The sequence below is a fragment of the Rhamphochromis sp. 'chilingali' genome, assembly GCF_963969265.1.
Source record: "Rhamphochromis sp. 'chilingali' genome assembly, chromosome: 17".
Classification (NCBI taxonomy): domain Eukaryota; kingdom Metazoa; phylum Chordata; class Actinopteri; order Cichliformes; family Cichlidae; genus Rhamphochromis; species Rhamphochromis sp. 'chilingali'.
In genome coordinates this window covers 10,504,678-10,532,293 of record NC_137944.1, presented here as the reverse complement: position 1 = coordinate 10,532,293, position 27,616 = coordinate 10,504,678, and the positions used below count along the sequence as shown (strand labels likewise).

At 41.7% G+C, this 27,616-nt stretch overlaps 2 protein-coding genes across 3 annotated transcripts; both read left to right on the top strand.

Annotated features, from left to right (window-relative positions):
* Positions 1 to 1,554: 1,554 nt before the first annotated feature.
* LOC308384188 (uncharacterized protein) lies at positions 1,555 to 7,525 on the top strand. The gene is made up of 2 exons (XM_080862598.1): positions 1,555 to 1,951; positions 4,669 to 7,525. The coding sequence occupies exons 1-2, from the start codon at positions 1,717 to 1,719 to the stop codon at positions 6,303 to 6,305; spliced, it is 1,872 nt and encodes a 623-aa protein (XP_080718724.1). The 5' UTR covers positions 1,555 to 1,716; the 3' UTR covers positions 6,306 to 7,525.
* A 3,131-nt stretch (positions 7,526 to 10,656) lies between these two features.
* On the top strand, positions 10,657 to 14,911 carry LOC308384189 (uncharacterized protein). Of its 2 annotated transcripts, none has more exons than XM_080862600.1 (2): positions 10,657 to 10,958; positions 13,121 to 14,911. In XM_080862600.1, the coding sequence occupies exons 1-2, from the start codon at positions 10,673 to 10,675 to the stop codon at positions 14,317 to 14,319; spliced, it is 1,485 nt and encodes a 494-aa protein (XP_080718726.1). In that variant the 5' UTR covers positions 10,657 to 10,672; the 3' UTR covers positions 14,320 to 14,911. The 2 variants fall into 2 exon arrangements, with proteins under 2 accessions (XP_080718726.1, XP_080718725.1); XM_080862599.1 differs by having other exon boundaries at positions 10,657 to 11,060.
* Positions 14,912 to 27,616: the final 12,705 nt, after the last annotated feature.

Below are 27,616 nucleotides of genomic sequence, written 5' to 3'. Positions count from 1 at the left end.
TAAATATGTGTACCTCTAAGTTAGGGGCATCTCTCTTCCAAAAGTTGGTTACAGCAAACTACTGCAGACTGTGGCTTTCTAACTCGAGAGCATGAATTATTTTGCTGCTTGAGGCAGGCTGTGAAAAGAGAAAGAATTGGATAAGATTCGCGACTGGAGATTTTCAGCAGGACCTCGGAGGAACGCTGTTCATTCACTCATCATCATAAATAACTGAAAGGTGAGCAGACACCTGTTGGAGCCCACTGCTTTTGAACTCTTTAGGGTCCTCCATGCCTTATTTGCTCCTCTTGGTGGAGCTCTGCAGGTCATTCAGGCAGTTCTGCCTCTTGAAGCAATGACCTCTGCCGGAGGAGTTAAAGAGCTCCAGCTCTGCTGGTGGATCCAGCCCATCCACGTCAATTAGGTACCTACAGACCAGGTACCCAATGTGGTTCACGCCATAGGTGCAGTGGACTTAAATCAGCTTGTCATTGTCCTGGCTCTCATTCAGGAAGTGCCTCGCTTCCCATTTGAAGCTCAGGATGGAGGCATCAGAGGGAACATGGTGGTCTTTGATGAAGATCTTGATGTAAAAGTAGGACTGCAGGATGTCGATCAGTTTGTAGTACCTAGTCATGAAGGTCCTGACTCTCCAGGTCACAGACTGTTTAAAAGGCACTTTGAAGGCATTGAATCAAGTCCCAGGGATCCTCTGACCAGCCACTGGTCTGGCACATCCTTCTTCTTTTTCAGATGGGACATCTGCACAGCTATGACGTTTATACTCCCATCTGAAGCTTTTAGACCTGAAATCTGTCTCATTAGCTGCCCTAAATAAAATTAAATACCCCCCCCAACACTGCTTTGAATGAAGGTGCAGTTTTCATTGGGAACATTATAAGAAATCCAGACCTCTCAGATCACTTGCTTTCTGTCTCATGTCAGAGGTAAACCCGAAAAAGCAGTGCTAAGGACAGTAGCATAATATCCACTCCACCAGCCCATAATGTCCTTCGCAAATAATGGTCAGCTCTCCAAGCATAAAAAACGAGTCCAGAGGTTTCTGTTCCCATATACTTCCTACCAATACGATATTGCAGTTTTTATTATTAGAAATCCAGCTCCAGACTCTTCTGATTTTTGAAATCTGGTCATGATGTGCCTGTGAAACGTCAGAATTATTTTATTAAAGATTCTTTAATAATCTTTTTTAAAGATTTATTTTATTTTATTGTATTAAAGAGTAACGGTCAGTTCGACAGACGTTAACACTATGTGACAAGTTGGATGGTGTCTTCACTAACCTCTATATTTAAACTCAGTATCTGCTTGTTAATGGTTCTGGTACATGCAGAAATTAACAGGAGACGTTGTTAATCGACAATTTACCTAAAGCTTTATTATTGAAGCTGTAGATCTCTGTGAATTAGTGAAGACATTTTAAATTAAGGTGTTTTTGACAAATTTCGTGTCACGTGATGCATTGACATTTGAGGCGTTTACACGACACTGGAAGAAAAGTGAAAGCTGGACACTTTAGACTGAAACCTGAATAATTTTACACCTTATTTCTCTGTCGGACGTTTCTGTCGGATTTTAGCTGGTAGCATAACAGCAGCTGTAGAGTCACATTCCGGTTCACGCAGGAAATGAGCGTCCGCCTCCAGTGACGCTTGCCCGGCGATCCCGGAAGTGTCTCGTCCTGTTTACATTCTGCTCTTTGTTCGCTGCAAAATGTCGAAAAAGCGGTCCGAGAGCCGCAGGCTGAAGGCCACCATCGAGCAGCGGATGGCGGCGGCCGCTCAGGAGATCTTCCGGCTGCTGCATGAACGCAGCCGAGCCGAGCTGCCGGAGCTACGGGAGCTGCTGGTGGAGCGGCTGTCGGCGGCCATCGAGCTCATCCTCAACGCGTTCGAAGCGAGCAGAGCGGCCGAGAGAGGCGCGGAAGATCCCGGTGGGGAGCGCAAAGGTCAGTGTCCACATTCAGCACCACACTGCAGCCTCAATTAGTCCCATTTACTGGCGCGCTCACGGTCCTCCCCCAGATCTTTTAGTGCTCATTCTTCTGTTTATATACGACAGATCTGAATGTATATGTATAAACTGATTTTCAATGATAACTTTATCTCCTTTCTGCATTTAAATACTCCGAATACTACATGGATTTAATGAAGTATTTGCACACAGTGCTATCAGGAAACATTACCTGTCAGTGTGGGAGTTTAGCCAGTAAACACATCACGTTTATTAGTTTCACATAAGTAAGTACTAAACTAACACGAGGCTCAAGAATGCTTGAGACTTCGTTTCAAATTTAGGATTAAAATACAGACCGAGCTGAAACAGTGTTGATGTGATGATGCTGGAATAAAGGAGCAGACATAAGAAACTGTGCAATGACAGAAGGAGACCAGATTCATGAAGATGGAAAAAGATGCTGGAGATGGTCCGAGACAAAGAGATGTTATGTGGTCCTTTCTGTACTTCTAGAGCAAAATAGTTCTTATTCGTAAGGGCTTTAAAAAACATTTAATTCAGTTCAATTCAATTCAGTTGTATTTATAAAGAACTGAATCACAACAGCAGTCACCTCAGGGTGCTTTATATTGTTGTAAGGTACAGTCGTGAGTGCATGCTCAAAATCATCCATCCATCCATCCATTTTAATCCGCTTTGTCCGGGGCCGGGTCGCGGGGGCAGCAGCCTAAGCAAAGAGGCCCAGACCTCCCTCTCCCCAGCCACCTCCTCCAGCTTATCCGGGGGAATACCAAGGCGTTCCCAGGCCAGCCGAGAGATATAATCTCTCCAGCGTGTCCTGGGTCTGCCCCGGGGCCTCCTCCCGGTGCTCAAAGTCAACAGAAGCAAATTCACGATACACGGAAGAACTACAAATTACACTAGAGCACTGCGGACTGCTTCGGAGGCATTTATCACCGACCCTTGCTACTAGATCTCGCCCACAGTGGAAATGTCTCAGGCGGTGTGAGAGGAAACAGAAGAGGGGTAAGCGCGGAGGCATCCGGAGTAGGTTAGCGGCTAATCCACACAAACCCGCTATTCCCACCATTGAACTGTCCCAATGTGCACTCCCCTGGACAGCAAGCTGGATCAGGCTCGCTTACTTTGGTCCACTTCGAAGTCAATGAGGGAGTGTTGGGTCTTCGTGTTTGTGGAAACATGGCTTAACATGTTTCCACATGTTAACATTCCCAAAAGCGCCATTCATGCACTTTTGGAATGGGGTAGGGGGTAAGGCTCATGGAGGGGAACTCTGTGTTTACATCGATGATGCCTGGTGCTGCGACCCTGTTGTGGCTTGCAAACACTGTTCACCTCTGCTACTATGATCATCAATTGCAGACCATTCTACCTACTGAGAGAATTTTCAGCCATACTGTTTGTTGCTGTTTATATCCCTCCCTGCTCCATTAACAACAATTGGAGTGAGGCACTGAATGAAATGTATCAGCATGTCAGTGGAGCAGCAGAAGGCCCACCCAGATGCTTTTCTCATCCTGGTGGGCGATTTGAATCATGCAGACCAAAAGACTGCCCAAACTGGAGAAACACGTGAAAATTCCTATACGGGGAAACATGTAATGTGGCCTTCAGAGCCGGGGATGAGGTGAGCCTAAGAACAGCAAGGGCAAACCTGTCATGTAGCATCGCCACCTTTTCACTGATTCCTCCACCCCACTTGCACACAAACTCTTGCCCACGAACACTTGGATTGTGTTGGACACTGTTGTTTATAAAAGATTGTATTGTATTGTGTTGTATATAAGACTGTTATTTTATTTTTATCTCTATATTGTTTTAGTGCACAATGAGGGCCATGGGAGCATTTCAGTTTTAAATTCCTGTGTATGACTGTACATATGGTGTTTGACAATAAAGCTGACTTTGACTCAATCAGATGACACCCCCCCCCCATGAGTAAGCACTTGGCCACAGTGAAAAGGAAAAACACCCTTTTAACAGAAAGAAACCTGTGGCAGGATCAGGCTCATCGAGGGGTAGCCACCTGCTACGACTGGTGGGGGGTGAGGTGAGGAAGACAGGACAAAGACCCACTGGAAGAGAGCCACAGATTAATAATAACTAATAATTAAATGTGAGTGGTGGTAAAAGCTTTGTCTGCAGGATAGAAATTATCAAATTAATGTGTGGCTTTACTTGTGGTTCCTGCACTATTGTTCCTTTGGTAAAAAAGCAACTGAATGTATTAACAGATGGAAGTTTAAGCATTACTGTGGAGTTTTATTTTCAGCATGACAGTGATCTCAAAAAACACCACCAATGCAGTAAAAACATACTTGGATGGAAAAACATGTACTGGAACACTATCAGTAACTGGTCTCTCCAAATCCCGCGCCTCAACATTACTGAAGCAAACTCTGGTATAAACGTTAATGTAATATACAAAGTTCAGGTATCAGTAGTTCAGTAAATTTAATCCCACGACAGCAAGAAAATGATTAATTTTAAACTACAGCAATGACAGGAAACAAAAGAAGCAAAAGTGTGTGCAAAACAAATCAGGCTTCTGGCGTGGACCATGCAGAAAGGGCATCAGAGGGAAAGTATGGGCGGGGCTAGTGTTTAGGTAACACATAAACCTTTAAAAAAAAAAAGTGATAGAGTCACATGATTTAAATAATCACATGTCATGTATTTTCTCTCCAGAGTTGTGTTTGTCAGTTGGCGTCACGAGTCTCTCTGACAAGAAACGTCTGAAGCCAAGCAACTCGATAGACAACCAACTGAAGGAGACTCTGCCTGGCACATCCTCCAGACCACAGACCATCTCTGAACTGGATCGCCAGCTGGCCTCTCCAGATGATCCAACAGGAGACGAAGAACAATGTGAGAACGACAAGCAGTTGGTGTCTCACCTTTGCAGAGTGTGTGGGAAGTCCTTTGACAGGAAAGGCTTTCTGATGAAGCACGTGGAGAAGCACTTGAAAGAGGCCGACTGTCTGTGTGGTCTGTGTGGTGAGCGTTTTGAGTCCAGTGATGGCCTAATGCTGCATCTCCAGATGCACCGTGACAGCACCAAGACATGTGATGTCTGCGGCAAGAAGTTTCCCTCAATCCGAGCTCAGGAGATGCACATGAGGATGCACACTGGAGAGAAACCTTTTAGCTGCGTTGTCTGCGGGAAAGGCTTCAATCAGAAGGGCAACATGGTAACCCACATGAGAATCCACACGGCAGAGAAGCCATTCACCTGCAACATCTGCCACAAAGAGTTCAGTCAAGGCAGCTCGCTTGAACGACACATGAAAGCTCACGACGGACAGACACCGCTCAGCTGCAGCTTTTGCGGAAAAGAATTTGCAAAGAGTGCTGAGCTGAGGCGACATATCCGGTGCCATGGATCAGATGAGCAAACGACCATCAGTAGCCGGCACAGAAAACCCAGCCTGACCCCTTCTCACTGCTGCAAGGTCTGCAGCAATGCGTTTCACAACAAAGGAAACTTTGTGAGGCATGCAGAGACACATCTAAACCACCCTGATTGTCTCTGTGGCATCTGTGGAGAGCGTGCAGAGTCCTCTGAGAGTTTGCAGCTGCACATCCAGAGTCACAGAGAAACAAGCCGGATCTGCGACATTTGTGGCATAAGCTTCAGAGACATGGAGATCCACATGAGGACACACACGGGCCAGAAACCATTCAGGTGCAAAGACTGTGGGAAGGACTTCCCCAGAAAGGGATCGCTGGAGAGGCACATGAAGCTGCATGCTGGTGAGCGGCCGTTCATCTGCGAGTTCTGTGGGAAGACTTTCATAGAAAACACAGTCCTAAAGAGGCACATCAAGAGCCACATGGGAGGGAAACCACGAATATACTCCTGTGAGGTCTGCGGCAAGAAGTTCACCATGAGCCAACACCTGGATGTTCACAAGAGGATCCACACTGGGGAGAAGCCATACACCTGTAGGGTGTGCGGGAAGAACTTCAGGCAGATCGGAAACCTGGACTCTCACATGAGGATCCACACGGGTGAGAAGCCATTTATCTGTAGCCTCTGTGGGAAGAGGTTTCGCCAGAAAATCTCACTCGAGACACACGAGAGGTTCCACAAGAAGGAGAAACCCTACAGCTGCCAGCTCTGCAATAAGGGCTTCGTACAGAAGATCGACCTGAAGAGACACATGCTAACTCACACAGGGGAAAAACCCTACAGCTGCCAGGAGTGTGGGAAGAGGTACCAGGAGAAACGCTCAGTGGAGTCACACATGAAGGTCCACAGGGGAGAGCAGCCTGTCAAAGACTGTCAAAGACAGGAAGTTCAGCCTGACTTCATCCAGCTGTGAGCTGCAGACACAGCTCCTGTTAAGTCCTCAGTTTGAGAAGCTGTTGCTTCATGAACATGTTGAAGTATATTTATGTTCCCATATCTTCAGAGATGATATAGACAGTGTCAGCTGGACAGAATTGAAATTACCATAAAGATCTGAGCTTCCTGCCAGACAGTGTGGCTGCTTTTATGCAGAAATATTTGAGTTTTTTTTAAATTAAAACTACAACAGTCAAGATTCCAGTCTATCACTTTTAAATCAGCTGAATGAAATGTGTAAAACTCAGGACAAGGAAGCTTCACAAGAGACAGCCCGCCTAAAAGAAGTATCCTTCAGGGGGCGGCACTTTCTGATAGTCTAGGAACAGCAAGGGTGGAGGCTCAAAACCTTCGAGCTAAAACTTTGAAACATGCATTAAGAAATTAGTTAACAATCGGTAATTTTTACAAATGACGTATTCTGGGAGCTCCACAGATAGAAATAGTTTCTAGTTTTCAGTGTTTTTAACAACTGAGTTTTTCTCATATTATTTCTTGGTGTTTATGGAGCAACATATTAAACATATAAGGATGCTGGTAAACAGGTTGATCGTCCACAGCTACAAATCTTAAAAATGAAATAAAAAAAGTCTATTTTGGATTTTAGGTTGTGTTTAAGTTTCAAGTGAATACAGTACATAAATTAGGGCTGCCACGATTAGTTGACTAGTCACGATTACGTCGACTATCAAAATTGTCGACGACTAATTTAATAGTCGACACGTCGTTTGAAGCTTTGTAAGATCCCAAAAGACACAGGAATAAGTAGTAGGATTTAAGCGTGTAATAACGGACTGAAACAGAAGATGGCAGCACTGCATGTACAAGGATGCCAGCTGCCGTTAAACCCCGAAGAAGAAGAAGCAGTGTCCGGTATCGTAGCTGTGTCCAAATTCAGGAACCGCATCCTCCTGTGCCTGCATTTGTAGGCCGATTACGTTACAGCGACATGACGAAGACTGTCCAAGTTTGAAGACTCCGACAAATGCGGCCGACAAATGCGCCCTTCGTTTCCCCAGATTTGAAGGATGGGTCGGGTGTATACTTCGTGGCCCTACCTATCCCAGAATTCTTAGCGTGGCCCTGCTCAGTTTCCAACAATGGCGGCAGCTAGTTAGTTTTAATATTACTCTTATTATTCTTTCTGGGTCACAAAATAAACGTTTAACATATTTTCAGGCGAGAATGTAGCTGTGTAAACCTCAAATATCTGCTCAGTTTATCAAGACACCAGATATTCTCAAAAGAGCTCCGAGGTTTTCGGAGACGTCTGTTACCCACCAGCTCGATAGCTAGCTGGGGTTCAAGGCTCACTAGAGCCGGTGGGGAAATCGTTTTCAAACCCACTGCTGTCTTTCGCTACTCAGGTTAAACATGATACATAGTCATTTAGATAACTTAAAAATGTTATTGTTTGGCTTTTTTCAGTGTTTTATTTGTTCCTGAGTAAATCGGTTTGGCTGAGATTAAAGTTATAATTTTTACACAGCTGAATAAACGTCAAGCAGACAACTGATTATCAGAAGTGTGAGACGCTCGAGAATATACTCCGGTGTGCTGTTATATTTTAGATAGCAACGAGCACACGGCTGAGTTTATCAAACTCCACCGAAACAATCAGCAAATGTCATTAAAATTTAATAAACTATCATCTTGTCTTTATTTTTAGTTAGCACATACCTTAAACACTTAAAGCTGTAAGCTAATGATAGTTATATAAGAGCAGATGCTGCTGGTGCAATCAGCTGTACGTTTTACGTCCAATGGATGCATGATCTGATTAGTCGACTAATTGCAAAAATAATCGGTGACTAGTCGACTATCAAAATAATCGTTGTGGCAGCCCTAACACGATTATTACAAGTATGTATTCATGTACTGTTGTGACCTTTTTATTCATACAAATATTTCCTACCATTAATTTGAATCTGCTTCTGTAACTATTTATTTTTAGATTTTTACAGGAATTATTCCATTGGTGGAGTGAATATAATCGAAGGTTGTGGGAAATATGTGCATGTTCGTGAACATAATCAGCAGATTGTGTTATTTTGCAGTGAACTGTAGCTAGCTGAGCTGAGCAGCTTCAGAGTGTGTTGTGAAGTCCAGAGGTTTGAACAGGCAGGCAGGCATTGGGCAAACTCGCTGCTATTTATAAAATGTTTGTAGCCCAGTGACTGGATTCATACCTGACCAGGTGTCCCTTTCTACATCCCACACATTCAGCCAGTGTTCCACATTTTGATTTTCCTGCATTTTCATTTTTTTTGTATCTCACAGGTTTGGACATGGCAATGCTTTCCTCATGCTAACTTAGAGGCTAGAATGTCTTGTAAGTCGCTACAAAGAATTGGTATGAATATGATGGAAACTACCCAAAAGAAAGAAGAAACTGAACCAACAACACAAGCTGACAAACTGCTTCTCCCTAGGATGAAGCCAGTGGGAGGCACTGAGTCTTGTGATTTTTTTTTTTTTTGTGCTATTTTGCAGTTTCATACAAGGATGCATTAGCATCATAATGAGCTTGAAAGAGTCATATCAGCCCATGGATGTACCCCCTGAAGCCCCACCTTGGAGAGAGTGGAGTGGGAATCTGACAGGTGGATTGGAGAAAGGTCTGCAGGGATGTGGTGTAGACAGAAGTGAGTTTTATCCTCAGATATGACTACGTGGGTTGAGGATACCAGCAGCAGGAATGAAATAAAATGAAATTTCTGTCTGTAATTTAAATAGCTTGGTCACTTTAAGGCCAAATGGAAGCTTATACAGCAAGCAACTGACAAGATCAGCAGTTTTATACAGGATAAAGATACGTTCCCATGCTCAGTCACCATAAACGCACAGTAAGTTATTAGAAACTGCTAGTCCATGACCGGGTCCTCACTTCACCTGCTGCTTGTCGTGTAGAGATGTTCAGGAAATTTGGAGCTACTGTGTGTGTCACCAGTGTCTTTATGAATAATTATCCTTTCATTTGATTAAGATCTTGCTTTTTTTTTTAATGGGGTACTTGTCTTATTTATAGGGATTGTCATGTCTCACCAGAGAAGAAAACAGGTGATTCATCAAAAGACTTGCTGCAGGACTAGAAAAAGGAGAAAAGAAAACTAAAAATAACAAGAATTTATATTACTGACAAACTTTATTAACAACCTGACTGCATCCAATGAGCTCTAGCTAACAGCGGCACCTGTGTCAGGTAAGTCCAAGGTGAGTGACAAACAGCAGCTCAGTGATGACCTAGTCCTCTGACAGTAAACTAGGAGGACAGAATCTTGCTCCATCTGGCTGCTGCTCATAACGGAGCCAACAAGGCAGCTGCTGGACCACATGAGGACTATGGATTACTGTGGACTCAATCTGAACCAGATTCCTATTTCTTTAAACTTTATTAATAAAGTTGCAATTATTCAACAAACAAAAATGACAATCAGTATAAAGTCAAAGTATATAATCCAAGTATAATTTTTCAAAATTTATTATTAAGCAGTTTAAATTTCAGGTAACTAACTGTGCCATGCCTCTTCCTCTGGTCCATATGCCAAAACAGACAAAGCGCTCCGAACCCAAGCAGAACACACTTTTGTTAGGAGACACAGAAAGAGAATATTCATATCACTGGTTGAGAGTTTGGGTGAAGACTGCAGTTTAAACTTGGTCCCCCTGGTGTGGGTCCATCCCTTAGGTCATCTTGCACTTTATGCAGCGAGCTTCTCCCTGTGATAGGAAGAAAACTCTCCCCACTTCACCATGGCAACTGTCTCTTGTTCTCTGGCCAGGCCTGTAGAGAGCAAGAAAGATGAGGAGAGGGAGAGCTCTGCCAGAATTTATATCTTATAGTTTCTGTGCTTTGCTGTGCCATATAGAACAGCATCCTATCACAACCTGTACACAATCCGTGGGGCGGTGTCTTCTGTTTGTTTGTGTCTGTTAGTATCAGAGTGTACCAGTCTACTTTCAATGCTCTATTCTACAATACCTAAACATGTGATCAAAATTATGAGGTAGTTTAAAAATAAATAAATTCTACCACATGTGATGCTCCTCAGCCTCACCTGCTCATCATTGAATGCGCAACCTTTTTCTCATGACTTTCTGATCAGTTGATCTGCTGACTCACAGGCGGTTTACTTCTGGCTAAAAATGTCCCGCACAACCAGAAAGTAGCAAGGAGACGCCGGCGCACGCTCACAACTCTCCTCTGACTCCGACAGCCTCCGCTTCAGCAGGGGCGCTGTTCGCTCTCTCCGCACCGCGCTCCTCGACGCGGAACTCGCAGCGTGTTTACCTTTCCACTGGCTCTCTTTGTCCCGGAGGCTCCCGGTGGGGAGAAGCCGCAGAATGTGCGCCGTGCAGCTGCTGCGGGTGTCGGTCCACGAGCGGATCAGCGCCGCCGCCGAAGACTTCCTGCTGCGGCTGGAGAAGGGAGAAGAAGCAGCCGAGCTCCCGGCGCTGAGAGCGCTGCTGACCGAGCGGCTGACGGCGGCCGCGGAGGAGATCGTCGCACTGTTGGAGGAGACCGTGGCGGAGTACCAGGACAGAGTAGAGCGCTCAGAGCGGGAGATCTGCCGCCAGAGGAGGCTGCTCGATGCCGTGCTCAAGCCCGAAGTCCGGCTGCGCGCGGCAGGTCAGTGTCCGGAAACAGCCGAGAGCAGCCGAACCGAGCTCGCGTTGTCAGCTGATGTCCGCGCGCAAGAGTTGAGATTGCGTGCATCCCAGCAGATACAAAGTAAAATTATTGATGAGAAAAAGAAATGATCACTTTTTCTCTCGATCTTATTTTTTTTCTCATGTTCTGCAAAATTTTGGTACTCTATGATGAGTATTTTGTCACACTTTAGTGTTGTGCTCTAATGACAATCAGCAAATGTGAGATTTTCCAGTTTTCAGAGAGTAAACACTGTAGTGCAGTAACAGGAAAGTCACTGTGAATCCGACTCTGACAAGATATGAAATATAAAACATTCACTACTGTCTTATATGAACTGCCGTCTTTGATTGATGTTTTCTGGTAAAGTCTAATCTGACCTTCCTGGTCTCGAGTGTAACCACTGGTTTGCACCTTGTTGTAAATCCTCTAGAGCCACCTAATGTGACTCCAACTCCACATCCAACCACATGAACGATAAAGATAAATTGTGAGACTTCTTATTGTTACTGGCCCAAGAACATACCTAACTTTGCCATGAAAATGCTTGTCCATTTAATTTTGAGCTTCTGACAATGGCTGTAATTCGGTTAGTCCACAGATAATGCACCAGGTCAGGTAAAATCCTGAACTCAAGCAGAAGGTTTACACTTTTATTCACATCTTCACTAATTTAACATCCACTTTGGTCGTACACAGAGGTGAAACTGTGTCAGAGTGCCACAAATCACAGACCTGACTGTACATCACTCAAACTGCAACAGACAGCGTCTCTTGTCTTTCTGAGCTGTTATTAGCAATAAACTGATCGAGCATGGAAAGTTTTTAGTTCATAATGTTTTCATTTCAGGAGAAAAAAAAGGAGGCAAGATAAAATGAGATAAGATCAGAGAGCCTTTATTATTCCCAGAGTTGGAAAATTAACATACAGAGTAGACAGAACAGGGATAAATAGATGCACCAAATGTTAAACCCAGCAACATTTAATTATCTATAATTCTGGTCCAGTCGTGTGTACAGTCAACACTTATTTTGTTACACTCCAACTGTGACATCAGCAAAGCCCTATGTTTATACTGGCTCTTTGCAATTTTTTTCTTCAACTTCCTTCAGAAGGTGGTGCCAGTTTAGCTCAGTTGGATGAGCAGGCGACCTTATGCCGCATGGCTGAGTGTGGCCGGCCCGGGTTTGAGTCCGACCTGCGGCACTTTGCCGCATGTCTTTCCCTTCGCTTTTATGTCAGTTTTCACTGTGCACCTATCTAATAAAGCCAAAAAAATATATTAAAATTTTTTCTTCAGAAGCAGTGCTGACTTTTGGTGCACACCTCTGTTCATGAGCATAAACTAGGCACTTCCACAGAGTGTCTGTGGTCCTGCTATCAGCTAGTTAGATAATCTTCTCTGTGATGGACCACATCTGGTGATAGTTCCATTAGACCAGTCTGCAGCAGGCGAGGACCTGGTTCATAAGCTGCTGCACTGAGCACTGACCAGAACAACACGAAGGAAAGACTCTGAGAAAGGCAGCTGATTATTAATCCAATTTCACATATGCCACAAATTACATATTTAGTTATTTGCCCCAGAAAGGTCGAAGTCCTCACTGGCTGTGCTCACATCTTTTCTCTTTCTTGTTTTATCTTCAACGTCATGCTGCTCTGTTGTATCGTAATTGCCTCCTGGGGATAAATAAAGTCTTTCTGATTCTGATTTCTCCTCACACCCAGCTGTTCATGGCAGATGTCCGCCCCTCCCTGAGCCCCTGATTTCCTCTTTAACAGTGTAGGATCTTTACCTTTTGTAAAATAAAGCACTCTGAGTCAACTTTATGTGATTTGGCACCACATTGTAAAGTTAAATAATCACACAGATCAAATATATTCTCATTCTGTTCCCTCTGCTCTCTTACTTTCTCCAAAACAGAGATAGGTTTAAGTGTACAGGGTTAAGAAAGTGTGCTTCTGGCTCTTGGCATCCCAATTAGTCATGTGCCTATGATGGTGTCACAAATTGACCCCGAGCTGCTTCTTCTGCATAACAATCTGTAATCTGTAGTGGACATTATAACATATATGATGGTACAACATATTTCTGCTAGGATTGAAAGAGAACTGAGATCACATTTTGTGTCTGTTTCAGTGTTTCCTTCAGATGTTCAGCAGCCGTTGGGGAGCAAAGATGAAGTTTCCCGTGAACACCAGGAGAAGAGCTCCAGCCTGGACCCGGGGGAAGACCCAGTGCCCCCACAGATTAAAGAGGAAGAGGAAGAAGCCTGGGCCAGTCAGACAGGAGAACAGCTTCAGGACCTGCAGGTAGCTGAAATCACCACGTTCACATTCAGCCCTGTGCACGTGAAGAGTGAAGATGATGAGGAGAAGCCTGAGTCCTCACAACTTCATCACTGCTGGACTGAGGAGAGCAGAGGCTCGGAGGGAGGACCAGAAGCAGACAGGAACTCAGATCCAGATCCACTGTTACAGCCTGTTAGTGAAGACAACTCTCTGGACTCGACTGAAACTGATGACAGTGACTGTGACTGGACACAAACAAAGGAAGCCCAGTCAGGTAGAGATGTTAAAAATCCTGACATTGATGTTGGCACTGTAGTCAAGGAGAGACCATTTCCCTGCTCATATTGTGGGAAAAGATTTAGCCTTAAGGGAAATTTGAACAGACACATAAGAGACCACACAGGAGAGAGACCATTTCCCTGCACAGACTGTGATAAGTCATTTAAAGACAGTGGCTCCTTAACGGCACACATGCGATGTCACACTGGGGAGCAACCATACAGCTGCTTGTTCTGTGGGAAAAATTTCAGTGGGAGGGGAAACATGACCAGACACATGAGGATCCACACAGGAGAGAAACCGTTCACCTGCTCAGTGTGCAATAAAAGTTTTCATGTTAAAGAACATCTCAACAGACACATGAAGTACCATACAGGGGAGAAACCTTTCAGCTGCTCTGTCTGTGGGAAAGGCTGTGCTCAGAAAACAGACCTAAAGAAGCACATGAGAGTTCACACAGGAGAGAAACCCTTCAGCTGTCCTTACTGTGGAAAGTGCTGCGCAGAAAAAGGAGACCTAACCAAACACATGAGAGTCCACACAGGAGAGAAACCATTCAGCTGTAATATTTGTGGGAAAAGCTGTGCCCAAAAGGGGAGCCTGAAGATCCACATGAGGATTCACACAGGAGAAAAACCATTCAGCTGCTCTGTTTGTGAGAAACGTTTCACTGTTACGGGACATCTAAAGAGACACATGAAGCTGCACACAGCAGAGAGTCATCCGCCTGGGTCTGCAGAGTCACATTCAGGCAAAAGTAGAAAATGATGAGTCAGCAAACACATTGTGACGCACAATGGCCTTCTCAGACTGATCAGCTGTTGCTGGAGATGGAACTGATAAAACATACAATCATTTACAATGAAGAGGATACAATGAGCAAGAATGTTTCTTTGTTCTACAACCAAATCAAAACAGGCTTATAAAAAGTGGCGAGTTTTGATAGGAGCGTAACAGTTTGTCTTTTTACCAGGAGCTGTGAATGCATCTCCTACAAAGCTTGATGTCCTATTTATTAAAAAGTGCAGGTGGAAATATGTTTCACATGAATCTGACAGGTGTGAACAAAAAAGTACATCCTCATATCCACTTTTTTCCAGATGCAGTGCTCCTTTTAATAAACCACCAGGAAGGACATTTATGTGGATCATATAAATGTATTCACCGGCAAACTCTCACATTCAGCTTTAAATGTTCAAGAAAAATGTCTGCATGCACAAGTGTTACTGCAGGACTTGTAGTGTGTGCAACAATCAGATTTATTATTGTCGGGTCAAAGCGCCTTTGGTTGACTGTTGTTGTGAACTTGCGATTATTTAATTAAAATTAAACTCAACAAATCTGCTGCTGTCCAAATGAATGTTGCGATATTGTTTGAAATTGAGGCTGAAGTCCAAAGAGAAAATTCGTGGTTTTAACATTTAGTCGCAAAATTATCAGTTGAGTTTGTACTGAAGAACGTCCTGCAAACCACTTAATGAAGAGTTTGGTAGGAATCATCAGTCGAGTCATGACTCAAGTTCTACTTGGTGATATAAATGACATATCATGTACTTTAAAAAAGTCTTCACTCTGCTGTCCTGCTACAGAAACCGCTTTAGTGAAGGTTATACATTATCTTCTTATGTCCTCTGACAGTGGACTCATCTCTGTGCTTGTCCTGGTAGACCTCAGTGCAGCGTTTGATACTGTTGACTATAATATTCTATTATTATTAGAATATTATAGTCAGAGCATGCTGTAGGTAGGTACGGCGCTGCAGCGGTTTGAATCATATCTATCTAATAGACTGTAAATAGGAGTTCCTCATTAATTATGATACTGCCCCTGTGATAGCACATATTTTCACTGCTATGCAGATGATATCCAACTTTTTTTATCCATTAAAATCGGAAAAATTAAATATATGTGTTTCAACCTCTGTGGACCCACAACACCAAAACACAACAGCAGTCGCCTCAAGGTGCTTTATATTATAAGATGAAGATCTAACGATAATCGTATTTACTGTCTCTGAGACTCAGACTGACTTTCTGTCAGATTTATGGAAACATGAGTTTGGGTTTGAAAAGGATTCTGGAAGAATCAGGTCTCCAGCTCATTTTTATATCCACAGCTGTATAAATCAATGTTTAGAGCTGATTTCACTGAGAAACAAATGGATTCAGCTTTATTATCCCATCAGTGATCTCTTACAGAATAACTACCTGTTTATTTTCAATGAACCTGCGAGGAGCTGCGCACTTTGTAAAAATGATAAAACACCCATGTGTCTCTAAGAAACACTAACCTGGTTTTCTTAAATTACTTTGCCAGACAAAGATTTGCAGCAGTTTTCATTTGTTTTTTTACAGTTAAATTCATATATATATTAATTTAATATGATGTGCCACCATAAAAAATCGTATGTGAAAACCTTTAACAGAAAATTAAAAATAGTTAAATGATAATTCCTGCTGAGTTTTCCTTTACTGTATCACTGACTGAGCTGTGGACTGAGCTGAGAATCAAATCAGTGGGAGATTTCTGGTCAGAGCTCAGTCAAAGGTCAATGGAGGACCACAAGAGCCACATACATTGAAATAAAGAATTCTGTGCTTAAATAATGTTGTAGAATAAATTCTGCATTTTAAAAAAAATATCATTTTATTTATTCATTTATATTTATTTATTCATTGATTTATTTATAACATTACTAAAGTAATTTATTATTGAATAATTTAATTTTAAATAAAAACACTATTTTACTCTATAGTACTTTATTATTAAGAGCAAATGTATTAGTTACACAAAGTTGTTTATAATCGAATTATATATCGAGCTCAGTCTTGCATCATTTCGATTGGAGTGATTTATTACACCTGATCTGGTTTGTCTAGCCAGTATTGACTGAACACTTGGAGACAAGCAGGAAATACAGTTTCAACATTGCAATGCATCATAATTTGCAATGATGTCATAATGAGAGTTCCTTAGTGTGAAAGTACGCAGTAAATACATTTAGACAGATACACACAGGCTGACTTTTATGAGGGTAGCAGAATAAAATATATGCTCTCTTCACCACTGTATGTGCACTGCTCCTCTTTATAGCTTCATTGTTTTGATCAGTCTTGACTTTATGATTTATCAAGCCTCATGTTCATTTTAGTATCCTAACACCCCCTTATTATCATCGCACACTGTATCTTATGCTGTATCAGACACACTTAACTTACAAACAACAGATTTTTCAAGCTTCTCAAATCATGTATTCTCAAAGTGCCATTCCAATTCACAGAAAACGAAAAAAGCATAATATTCCAAACCATTTAAAGATAAAAAAAAGAGGAAGAAAAGGAGGAGTGTCTTAAATGTCCGCCATGTCAAGTCCGTTAAAAGATTCTGTGGTCAGATCTGTGTACTGTGTGCTCACAGACATCTGCGGACCTGCTCTCAGTGTGTCGCTCCTGTCCTCAACATCTCTGCACCCTGCACTCAGCTCTTTCTGTACACCGTTATAAATGTGCCACAAAACCAATCAATCACAGACTTTGATGCAAAAATTCTGATTGACTTTTGGTCTCCAATCAGCTCGCTAGCTTCTGCATTCCAGAAACACTGTCCAAAGTGTAGCTAAATCCAGTGAAGTGGTTTGGTTTAAACTAGATTAAAACCAACAATGGTTTTAATATATATTTTAAAATAACTAAAATAAAATAACATACTAACCGAAAATGGGTTTAGCTGCACTTTGGAGAGTGTTTCCAGTATATGCTGGTATTTACATATAAAACTTGAATTCATGGAGGGTTAAACTGCAGCTCCTGGTACCGGGGGAGCTGGGGTCAAGACATATTGTGAAAATATATATTGTGTATTTTGTTGTAGCCAAAAAATATTGCAATATTAGATTTTCCTCATATTGCCCAGCCCTACCATAGAGGCTAGAGGCTATTAAACAAGCTTTTCTCCACTTGTTAAAGCAATTTTAATCAAAATTATGACATCACCTTGTGAATTCTGTAAATCCTTGCATTGAAGTTTTCATGAAAGTGTACAAAACCACAAGCACTTTAACAAATATGGAATGCTTAACAAAGCTATGCTTCATTCCTTCATTTTGAAGTTCCAGGTTGTTTGAAAGAGTTTTTTCCCCTTTCAAAATCATGGATGTTAAATGTAATAAAAATAAATAAATCGGCAATTCAAAGTGCGTTATCCTGTATTCAGGCACTGTTTGAGGTAAGTGCAGTCTTTCCATAACTCCAGATAGCAACAAAAATTTCTGGCACAACTTCACCTTCTTTCTTAAATTGATTTAAGACTAATGGAATATGAAAATAAAACAAAGGACCTCAAAAGAGCCAAATTCCTAAGAGATGAGATTATGCAAAAAGGGATTCACACACCCATGGTCCAAAGATACTCAATTCAACTATGAATGCTGCCACGATCACTGAACCACACCAAACGCAACAGAAAGTTTGTTTTAAGAAAACACATCCAAGGCTTCCTTTAACTACCACAAATAAGAAAAGGTCACAGCACAAATTACCCAACCACTTCATATATCCTTTCTTGGACCAAACGGAGTTTCCCCACCTGGAACCACTGTCCAGAAGAGGCCCAAATCCAAATGCACACGGTGGGGAAAAATGAAAAGACTCACAGAACCGTCCATGGACCCGATCCCGATTCCTGGGAAGAAGTTAGCTGTTGTTAACTTGAGTAACACTGCTTTGACCCCTGCTCAGCTGTCAGTGCTTGAACTTGGTCTTTCTTTTGTACCAACTCCTTCTGTAGGTCAATTTGAACTCTTTTGAGATTTACATAATGTTTTTAGAAATGTTAGATGCAATTTTTTTTTATGAACAATGAACCTTCCCACAATAATGTACACAAAAGTACCTTTTACATTAAAAGCAGCTTTTGTCCTAAGAACATAAACCACTTGATAGATACACACTGTAGACTCATAGAACTTGAAAAATATATTTAACAGAAAACCTTTACTTCACACAATCTAACAGATGACTAACAACAAGCACTGACAGAACTTGAACAGAATAAATCCATTGTCATCATTGTCATCAAACCTGCCGACAAAGGAGGTGCCATAGTCATAATGGACAAAATTCAATATGAAAATTAAAATTTAAGACGTTTAACAAAGGCAGCACGGTGGTACAATGCTACTATTTTTACTCTAATACTTTCAACCTTAATATTTGACTCTATTTAGGATGGTTTCAATTCAACCCAATGTTTGTATAAAAAAACATTATTGCAGATTAATGTGATATTACTGTGGAGTAACAAGTCTTGGGAATGCAGTCAGTCAATTCACCACAACTCTTCATCTTACCTTATATATAATGGCATTTTTCATAGAGGGCAGCATGGTGGCATGGTGGTTAGCGCTGTTGCTGCACAGCGAGAAGGTCCTGCGTTCAATTCCACCATCAGGTGGTGGAATTGGAAACTCTTTCTGTGTGAGTTTGCATGTTCTCCCCGGGCTCTCCGGCTTCCTCCCACAGTCCAAAGACATGCAGTTAGTGGGGATAGGTTAATTGATCAATCCAAATTGCCCATAGGTGTGAATGTGTGTGCGAATGGTTATCTGTCTTTGTGTGTTAGCCCTGCAACAGACTGGCGACCTGTCCAGGGTGTACCCCGCCTCTCGCCCTATGACAGCTAGGCTCCTGCGACCCTGAAAAGGATAAGCGAGTGGATGGATGGACAATTAACAAATCAAACTTTCTATAAAAAAACTTAAATCTCACCCTACAAAAGAATACTTTAAAGAACTATAACTGTTACTTGAAGAGGGGAGATTTCTCTGAAGGAGAAAACATTTTTACTTAATGAACATCTCTTAAGGGCTTTCTTATACATATTACCCCATATTCATAAAAACCTAGAGGAACCACCTGGCAGACCTGTTGTTTCTGGAATTGGTAGTCTAACAGAGAATATCAATATCAAGCTTTGTAGACTTCCACATTAAGAACTTTTTACCATCCTTAAATTATTACATAAAATATGGCTCCCACTTTTTGCTTTTCCTCAAAGATCTCAAACCAGATATAATATTGTGTACCCTGGATATTAAATCCCTGTATACCAATATTAATCAAGAACAAAGCCTAGAGACCCTGGAACATTTCCTTGATACCAGGTCTACGAAATTACCATCTAGCTCTCTTCTAACTAAACTGGCTGCTTTTGTCCTACAGAGGAATTATTTCTTTTTCAACAACACACCATACCTTCAGATCTCTGGCACTGCAATGGGAACCCAAATGACCCCCATTTTTACTTGCCTTTTTGCTGGTCGCCTGGAAGAACAAATTCTATATAATCACTAAAATAACCCTTATTTACCATTTATTATGTCTTGGAAACGGTATATAGATGATGTGTTTTTACTCTGGAAAGGACAAGTCTCTATATTACTAGTTTGTAGAATTCCTAAATGGACATTTTGTAGGCTTACGTTTCACCCTCAATTACAACACTGAAGAAATGAACTTTCTGGACATAAAAGTAACAGAAAAAGACAAATCTCTGTCCACCTCCTTGTATTCTAAACCCACTGATCGGAATACATTACTTCATGCTGCAAGTTTCCATCCGAGCCACCTCAAAAAAAGCCTACCTGTAAGCCAATTGAATAGAGTCAAACATATCTGTGAAACTTCTGAGAAATACAATGAGAGCAAAGAAGAGATGAACAAATTTAAAGAAAGAGATTACAAAGAGGACTGCTTAAAATCTGCTGAACAGAAGGTGAATTCAGTAACAGGTTTCTATTTAGAAACTAAGAAATCTCCAAAACTTAAACCTAACCTTGTCTTTTGTACAACCTTCACACCAAAAACCAGGAACATTAAAGAAATAATTTTAAAACATTGATATATCCTTCAAAATGACTCAAACTTATTGGGGACCTTTAAAGAGCCACCAATGATAACCTATAGGAGAGGAAAAAATATTAGAGATAGGCTTGTTAGAACTTCCCAGGAGCCTAATACCCCAGACAAAGTCAGATTGGTGGGATTTGGGGCGTTAAAACTCTTGCCATGTTCCAAGTATAGCTTTATTAGTTTGTCCAATAACATTTTAGCCTCTGAAAATGAGGAACTATATATAATAAATGGTGTAATTTCTAGACAGTTATATATTTTTTGTGGTATTTTGTCCCTTGAATTAGAGATGAAATCTGCACGTCAATCACATCTTGATTATTTTATTTAAAATTAATTTAAAATTTACTGTGATGACGTTCATTGGCAAAATAACAAAATTTTTTATATTGTCCATATACTTCTGGATCCAACTGTAATACCCAAATATTGCTCTGCCATCAGACTTTTCTTTTTTTTGCTGTTGTGTATTGATTATTGTCCTTCTGCATAACTCAAGAGCGTCAGGGGACAAACCATCTTCAGTTACTGAGATGGTTTACTGTTGAAGACTGAGAAACCACCAAGCCAGATTTAGGGCACATCGATTATAAAACTATATTCTTGGGCAATGGTACACCACTGAATGCCCCTTTTAAGTACATAACTGCACACAGGAAGCTCAGATTATTTCGTTTGTTCCTCTGAAAACTGGAACACATGAAATCTCATAGCATAGTGTTTGTTGATGCAATGCCACACAATAAACAGCAGGGGGCAACAGAATACTGGCCCTGATTTTAGCCTCCTGCTTCATGGAAGGTGGAGGCAGTGCCCACTCATTGGTGATTAAGGTTCTAGTGATGAGTCACAAGGAGAGGGTGGGAGATAGGATGAGACACAGAGATAAAGAGAAATTGGAGAGCAGAGTTAGGAAGGTGGGCTGGGGAGGCCTGCTTACATTACTTCCAGGTGTCCCCTCACATTGCCAGGAGGCTGACATATTTCTGTCGTCTGACCATGAATCTGCCTACTCTGTGCTCTTCTGCCAGGGTCCCACTTATCCATTTATCTGCAGCACATGTTCATTCAGAACAGGCACAGTCTCAAATCTTAATCTCCATTCAGGTCAAAGGTCAAATCAACAAACATCCTGCAATGAATATTATGTGGCAATTTAATAGTCTTTGCCTCAATCAAAACACAAATTCTCCGGCTTTATTTTTCTATATTTGGGGTAACAGAATTAGACATTTAGGCACCTGCTTGGTACTATTCAAATTCATCCAGGACTTCTTTTGCAATTATTTTAGATGAAGTTTCATTTTTTCAACCTATTTAACATATTTCACAGCATGCTTCCCCTTTGAGTTTCATGTCACATTTCCGGTTCTATTCTTCTTTTAGCCCTACAACAAACATCTGTGGATGTTGTTTTTCTTCTTGTTATCTCACACGTTTTATTTGTGCGGTTGACTTAGCTCAAGCATAACCACACGCAGTACCAACAGCAGCTGTGAGTTAGTGTCTATGAGCCAGCTAAGCTGCATGGGGGTGGCTGACTAAGTCTTCTTACCATGCAGAAACTTTGCCTCCCTCCTCCCAGCCCACCCACATATGAAGTGTCACGTTGTGTTTTGTTCTCGTGGCTCAGGTGTCATCACAGAGGAGCAATCGTAAATGCACGTGTACAGTCTGTGGACACAGTGAATGGAGCTTTTTAAATTGAAACATAGAAGACAAAGGTAAATTACTACTTTCTGTTTTGTCTTTTTAAATGCTGCAGTTGTAAAAGATGTGCCTAGAGCTGTTTATCCTCATTTTATGAGATGAGAAACAGTTTCTTTGTGCCAGCAGTGACAGTTTATGTGTATGTACACAAGTATGAGTTATGCCACGTGCATAAAACAGCAATATATATTCCTCTTGTCTTTAGTTTATACCCTTTCAAATCATATCTGGTTTTGTCATCTTTGGCCAGTCTTTAAAAAGAAAGCATAAACAGCAGCTTTTTCTTGAAACCTGCAAATTTGTCCCCTTGCACCAATGGTGTAAATTTACATGCCTGAATGAACATGTGCATCATGCCCCTGAGGACTATCTGAGCAACCCCCATCTTCCATAAGTCGAAGCTTCTGACTCACAGTGAGAGCCCTCAGCAGAAGCTGTATTTCAATTCCCTGTTAGTTTTTTTTTCTTTTTTCATCCCACTGTATCAACTTACAAATGTTACAGCTTTGAGATAATAGAGTCATCTTCTTATGGCAACGATGAGTCAGGGAAGTAAACCTGTCATATATTTAAAGGATGATGTGTTCAAAAAGGCAGACTATGACCTCAAGCTAGTGAGCACTGGAAGGTAAACAACTACCAGTGTGCACAAACATCCAGGATATCTCTAGAAGAGCATTTATTAGGCTCCTTAAAAGAAATCTGTCCTCATGTCACACAGCTTCAATGGTTTTCAACTTTAACTTTACTATTTATTATTTTATTATTGTAAGTGGTTATATATAAAATAACACATTTTCAACAATTAGTTTCTGAGGCTGGTAAATACACTTCTCTTTTGCAGTAATGATCTTTCTTTGCAAGGAGGGTCCCAATGAGAGCTCGTTTTGTCTTAATAATTGCTTTTTGTGTGCTTGAATAAGCTTTCAGAGTCCTTGGAAAGACAGAAGGAGCTTTCCAAACCAAGTCATTTCTTTGGATTTCTTAACTTATCCAGCTTAGGGTTACAGGAGAGCCAGAGTCTACTCCAGCTGTCACAAGCCAATCCAAGGGTAGACTGGGCAGACTGTTACCTTCGGCCACAGGGCTAACACACAGGGAAATAGACAACCACTCTTACATCCTCACCTACAGCAGATTTAGAAAGAGCAGTATGAAGCGTGGAAGGACTCTGGGGAACCAAGAGAAAACCCATGCAAGCACAGGAAAAAGATACAAACTCCACACAGAAATGCCTCAGATGAGGTTTTAATGAAGAACCTTGTTTGTTTGCTGAACACTGCATCAACATGTTGCCCAAGGCCTCTGCAAGTCTATATTATAGTGATATTACTGACATGTTTTAACAATCTGGTGTTCAGCAGCTTGTACTTTCTTTAGAACATAGTACAAATAAATTGTGAAAGACTTTTACACAAGCTTATTATCAGGCACGGACATAGGCAATCCTAAGCCCCCTAAGGCCTCTAAAATATTGCAACTGTCTAGACGCAAATTTTTTCCCATCATGCCAAACAGCACTTTACTCAAACAACATTAAAAAAAATTACAGCTATCTTTGCAAAACTTTCAACGTTCTTTAAATTTTCCAGTTTGACTGATCTGGACTGATCTAATATTCGAAAGTGGTGATAGACCATAATTTGACTTTAGTGCAGAGTGGCTGTCGTCATAATATGGACTAAAAAAGTAGATGAAAACGCCTTATGTCTGGTTGCCAGCATTACTTCAGCACAATAAAACTAACGGATGTAACACAACGCAAGATCAATGGAATAGTGGGGCATCTTGAGACTAAAGCCAGAGTTGTCGAAGTCACAAAACGTTATATCTTTGTGTAACTAAGCATGGACACTAATATATTTCCTAATAATAACATGCACCTATTCAGGCAAAATGTAAACCTTTCTGCATTCTCCAGAACTCTAAACACATTTTCACATTTTCACTCACTAAAACATCCTGTCTACATTCATGGTACATAGCAGTAACCATGGTTGCCAGTAATCAGACACAACTGCAATATGGATATCACAGTACAACTCTAAATTCTTGTTGCTATTGATTCCAACAATCAAGTAATAATCTCAGAGGCACAGGGAAAAAGCCATCATATAAGAGGTTCCGAACAATGAGAGAAGGATAAGAAAGAACAGATTCAAGCTTAGTCTGTTTTTAGCTTTTAGTGCATGAAACTGGTTAACTGAATAACACTGATTATCTCTTCATCATGGCACCTGTTAGTGGTTTCAATATATTAGGGAACAAGTGAACATTTTGTCATCACAGTTGATGTGTTAGAAGCAGGAAAAATGGGCAAACATAAGGATTTGAGGGAATTTGACAAGGGCTAAATTGTGACGGCTAGACGGCTGGGTCAGAGCAGCTCTAAAACTACAGATCTTGTGGGGTAAACTTCAGTGGTCAGTATCTATCAAAAGTGGCACAAGCAAGGCAACATCACTAAACTAGCAGCAGGGTTATGAGCGGCAAAGCTAACTGATGCATGTGGGGAGTGAAGGCTGGCCCATGTGGTCCCATTCGATAGATGAGCTCAAAATTGCCCAAAAATGTTGTGCTGGTGTCAGAATATAAAAAGGTGTCAGAATATACAGTGCATCATAATTTGTTGTCTGTATGGGACTGCATAGACACAGTCAGGGTGCCAAACTGAGCCCTATCCATTGCCAAAAGAACCCACAATGTGCACATGTGGATGGTTGGGTGCATGTTCATTGTTTACCTGGGGAACACCTAGATACACTATGGGAAGAAAGCAAGTCAGTGGAGGCAGTGTTATTGTTCTTTCTGTAGGGAAACTTTGGGCCCTGCCATCCATGTGGATGTTACTTTGACACATAGCACCTAACGTAAGCATTGTTGCGCACCACGTCCATCCTTTCATGGAAAAGGTATTCCATGATGGCTGTGGCCTCTTTCAGCCGGATAATACACACTACCACAAATCAAAAACGGTTCAGGAATGGTTTAAGGAACACAACCATGAGCTTGACGTGTTTGACTAGGCCTCCCAACTCCTCAGATCTCAGTTCAAGCGAGCCTTACTTTGATCCATGGAGTCTTCACCTCTCAACTTAAAGGATCTGTTGTTACGGCCCCAGCAGGGCCTCTTCCTGAAGTTGCTTGTGTGGGCATGCCCTACCATCTGTCTTGCCTTAGGTGCCACCTTTTTCTTTTGTACAGCTGACTCCGATCAGCAATTAAAAGTATTTAAGGGCAGAGAAAGGTGACCTCTGGTGCCAGAGTGCCATGCAGCTAGTGAGCTGTGTGTTTGTAGCTAGTGAGCTGTGTGAGTGTTTGGTGGTTGCAGCTAGTAGCTAGTAGCTAGTGAGCTGTATTTTGTGATTGTTTGCTCCTGCTTGGTGGAGATGAGTGTGCTTGGTTACTAACCCTTTTCTGACTTACTTTTCAGTTTACTGACCGACGCTTGAGTTTTGTTTTGTTTCTTTAAATGGTGATCACGGCTTGTCCGTCTCTTTCAGTTGACCTTTAATAACTCTTTAATTTAACCATTTTGCTTCTCTGTCTCCTTTTCCCGACCCGGACACTTTTTGTTACTTTCCCTCATCGCCTGGACCCTTTTAGGGGAACGTAACACTAACCTCTTGGTACCAGATTTTACAACACACCTTCAGGGGTCTAGTGGAGTCCATGCCTTAATGTGTATATATTCCATTTTTTAATATTTCATGTGTATGATAAGAAAACGCGACCAGAATCAAACTCCTAAAAAGGGAACAAAATCCACCAATGAATATTTGACACCCATGAAGATGCTGTCCCCTAATGAAAAGTCCTTAATGTTTATTTCATCCTATGTTTTATGTTCTGTGTTTTGTTTCAAACTGTAGAAAATCTAAACAGAGAGAAAAAAAATCTCTGAATGAGTTGACATAATACTAAAATGTGGAATAGAGTCTACAGTGCTCCGCTGATAATCTAAGACCTTGATTGTCTAATTTAACTGGTAAACAAATGATATTTATCATGGTTCTGAAAAGGAAGCAAAATTAATCTAAGAACATAATACATGCTTCAGATATGGGAGATGCTTGAGCAATCACTGGCAGAGAATGTCATGCTTGTTAGTGGAGCTCAAAAGGAGGATAGCTGTGACTGCTGTGGTCCAATCAAATCAAAATGACAGAGTGACCTTGGAAAGGCACAGGGAGGTTGTATTTTTAGCCAGTCATTCTTACAACCCCCCCCGCTGCCTCTCAGCTGAGGGAGTAGAGAGGGGACTGCATCACATCACTTGTCTTTTTGACTAGTTGTTTTTCATGCTCTGTCAATAAAAGGCTGTTGTTTACACGCTGGGTGTCAGGAAGAGAGCTCGACTTGTATATTGAAATTAAGTCCCCAAGGTACTGTCTGTTACACACCACCAGGTGAAGAAGAAATAGTTCTGTTGCTTGCTAAACAGGTAATGCTAGTTGTCTTTAAAACAACAGCAACAGGCAATCGTGAACATAGATGGCACTCTCATTCAAGTGAAATTGTTGAAATTAGTCCAATTTTATTTAGTTAGTTCACCAACCAATCATTCACCCATCAACACTTAACTCTAGACTTTCATTTAGCTAGAGTCATGAAGATGTAGCTGCAAATACAAGAAGAGAGGGAATGTTCAGCACGAAATGCTTTTGTTACCGCAGAACCTTCCAAGTTGTCCAACGTGATTGGAACAACCTTAACAGTCTGAGGTTTGAAGCCTTGATTATATCCTTCTGTTGCAGACATTGAGACAGTTACGGTGTGTTCACACCGAACGCGATGGACGCGAATAGAGCGTCAGGTTTACATGTAAAGTCAATGGAAAGGCGCGATGACGCGCGATTGCGGGTCCCGCGAAAATTCGGAAGCAGATTTGCGTCGCGAAAACGCCAAAACGCGTGAAACGCGCGTCAGTGTAGCGCGTCTGGCGCGTTTGACTCGCGAATAAAACCACGCGCGTGAGTTTTTGTGTTGCATTTTGTGCATACGCGCGTTTCGCGTCTACCGCTCGAGTTGGAAAAATCTGAACTCCAGCGTCAAATCGCGCCGCGACAACCAATCAGGAGCCTGGTGACGTGGCTGTTACCTAGGTCAAAGGGGCAGATCCAGCCAAAGCCTTTCATACTTCAATGGAGGGGAAGGCTAATCAATGCGGTAGCAAACAACTCGGAGCTGTACAACACCAGCTGCTTTCAGTACCGAGACAGGAATAAAAAGGACCGAGCTTGGAGGAAGATATGTGAAGAGATCGGGCAACCTGGTAAGTTCATTCATTTCTCTTTTGAAAGTTTTCACTGACCCGGGGAAGCCGCACAAAAGCTAGCAAGCCACCGCTATTTTCCCACTGACGTACAAATACCGTTCTGCTTTTATGCATGTTGTCATTTAGGAATATATTTTATTGTTTATTAATAAACAGCACACAGTGGTCC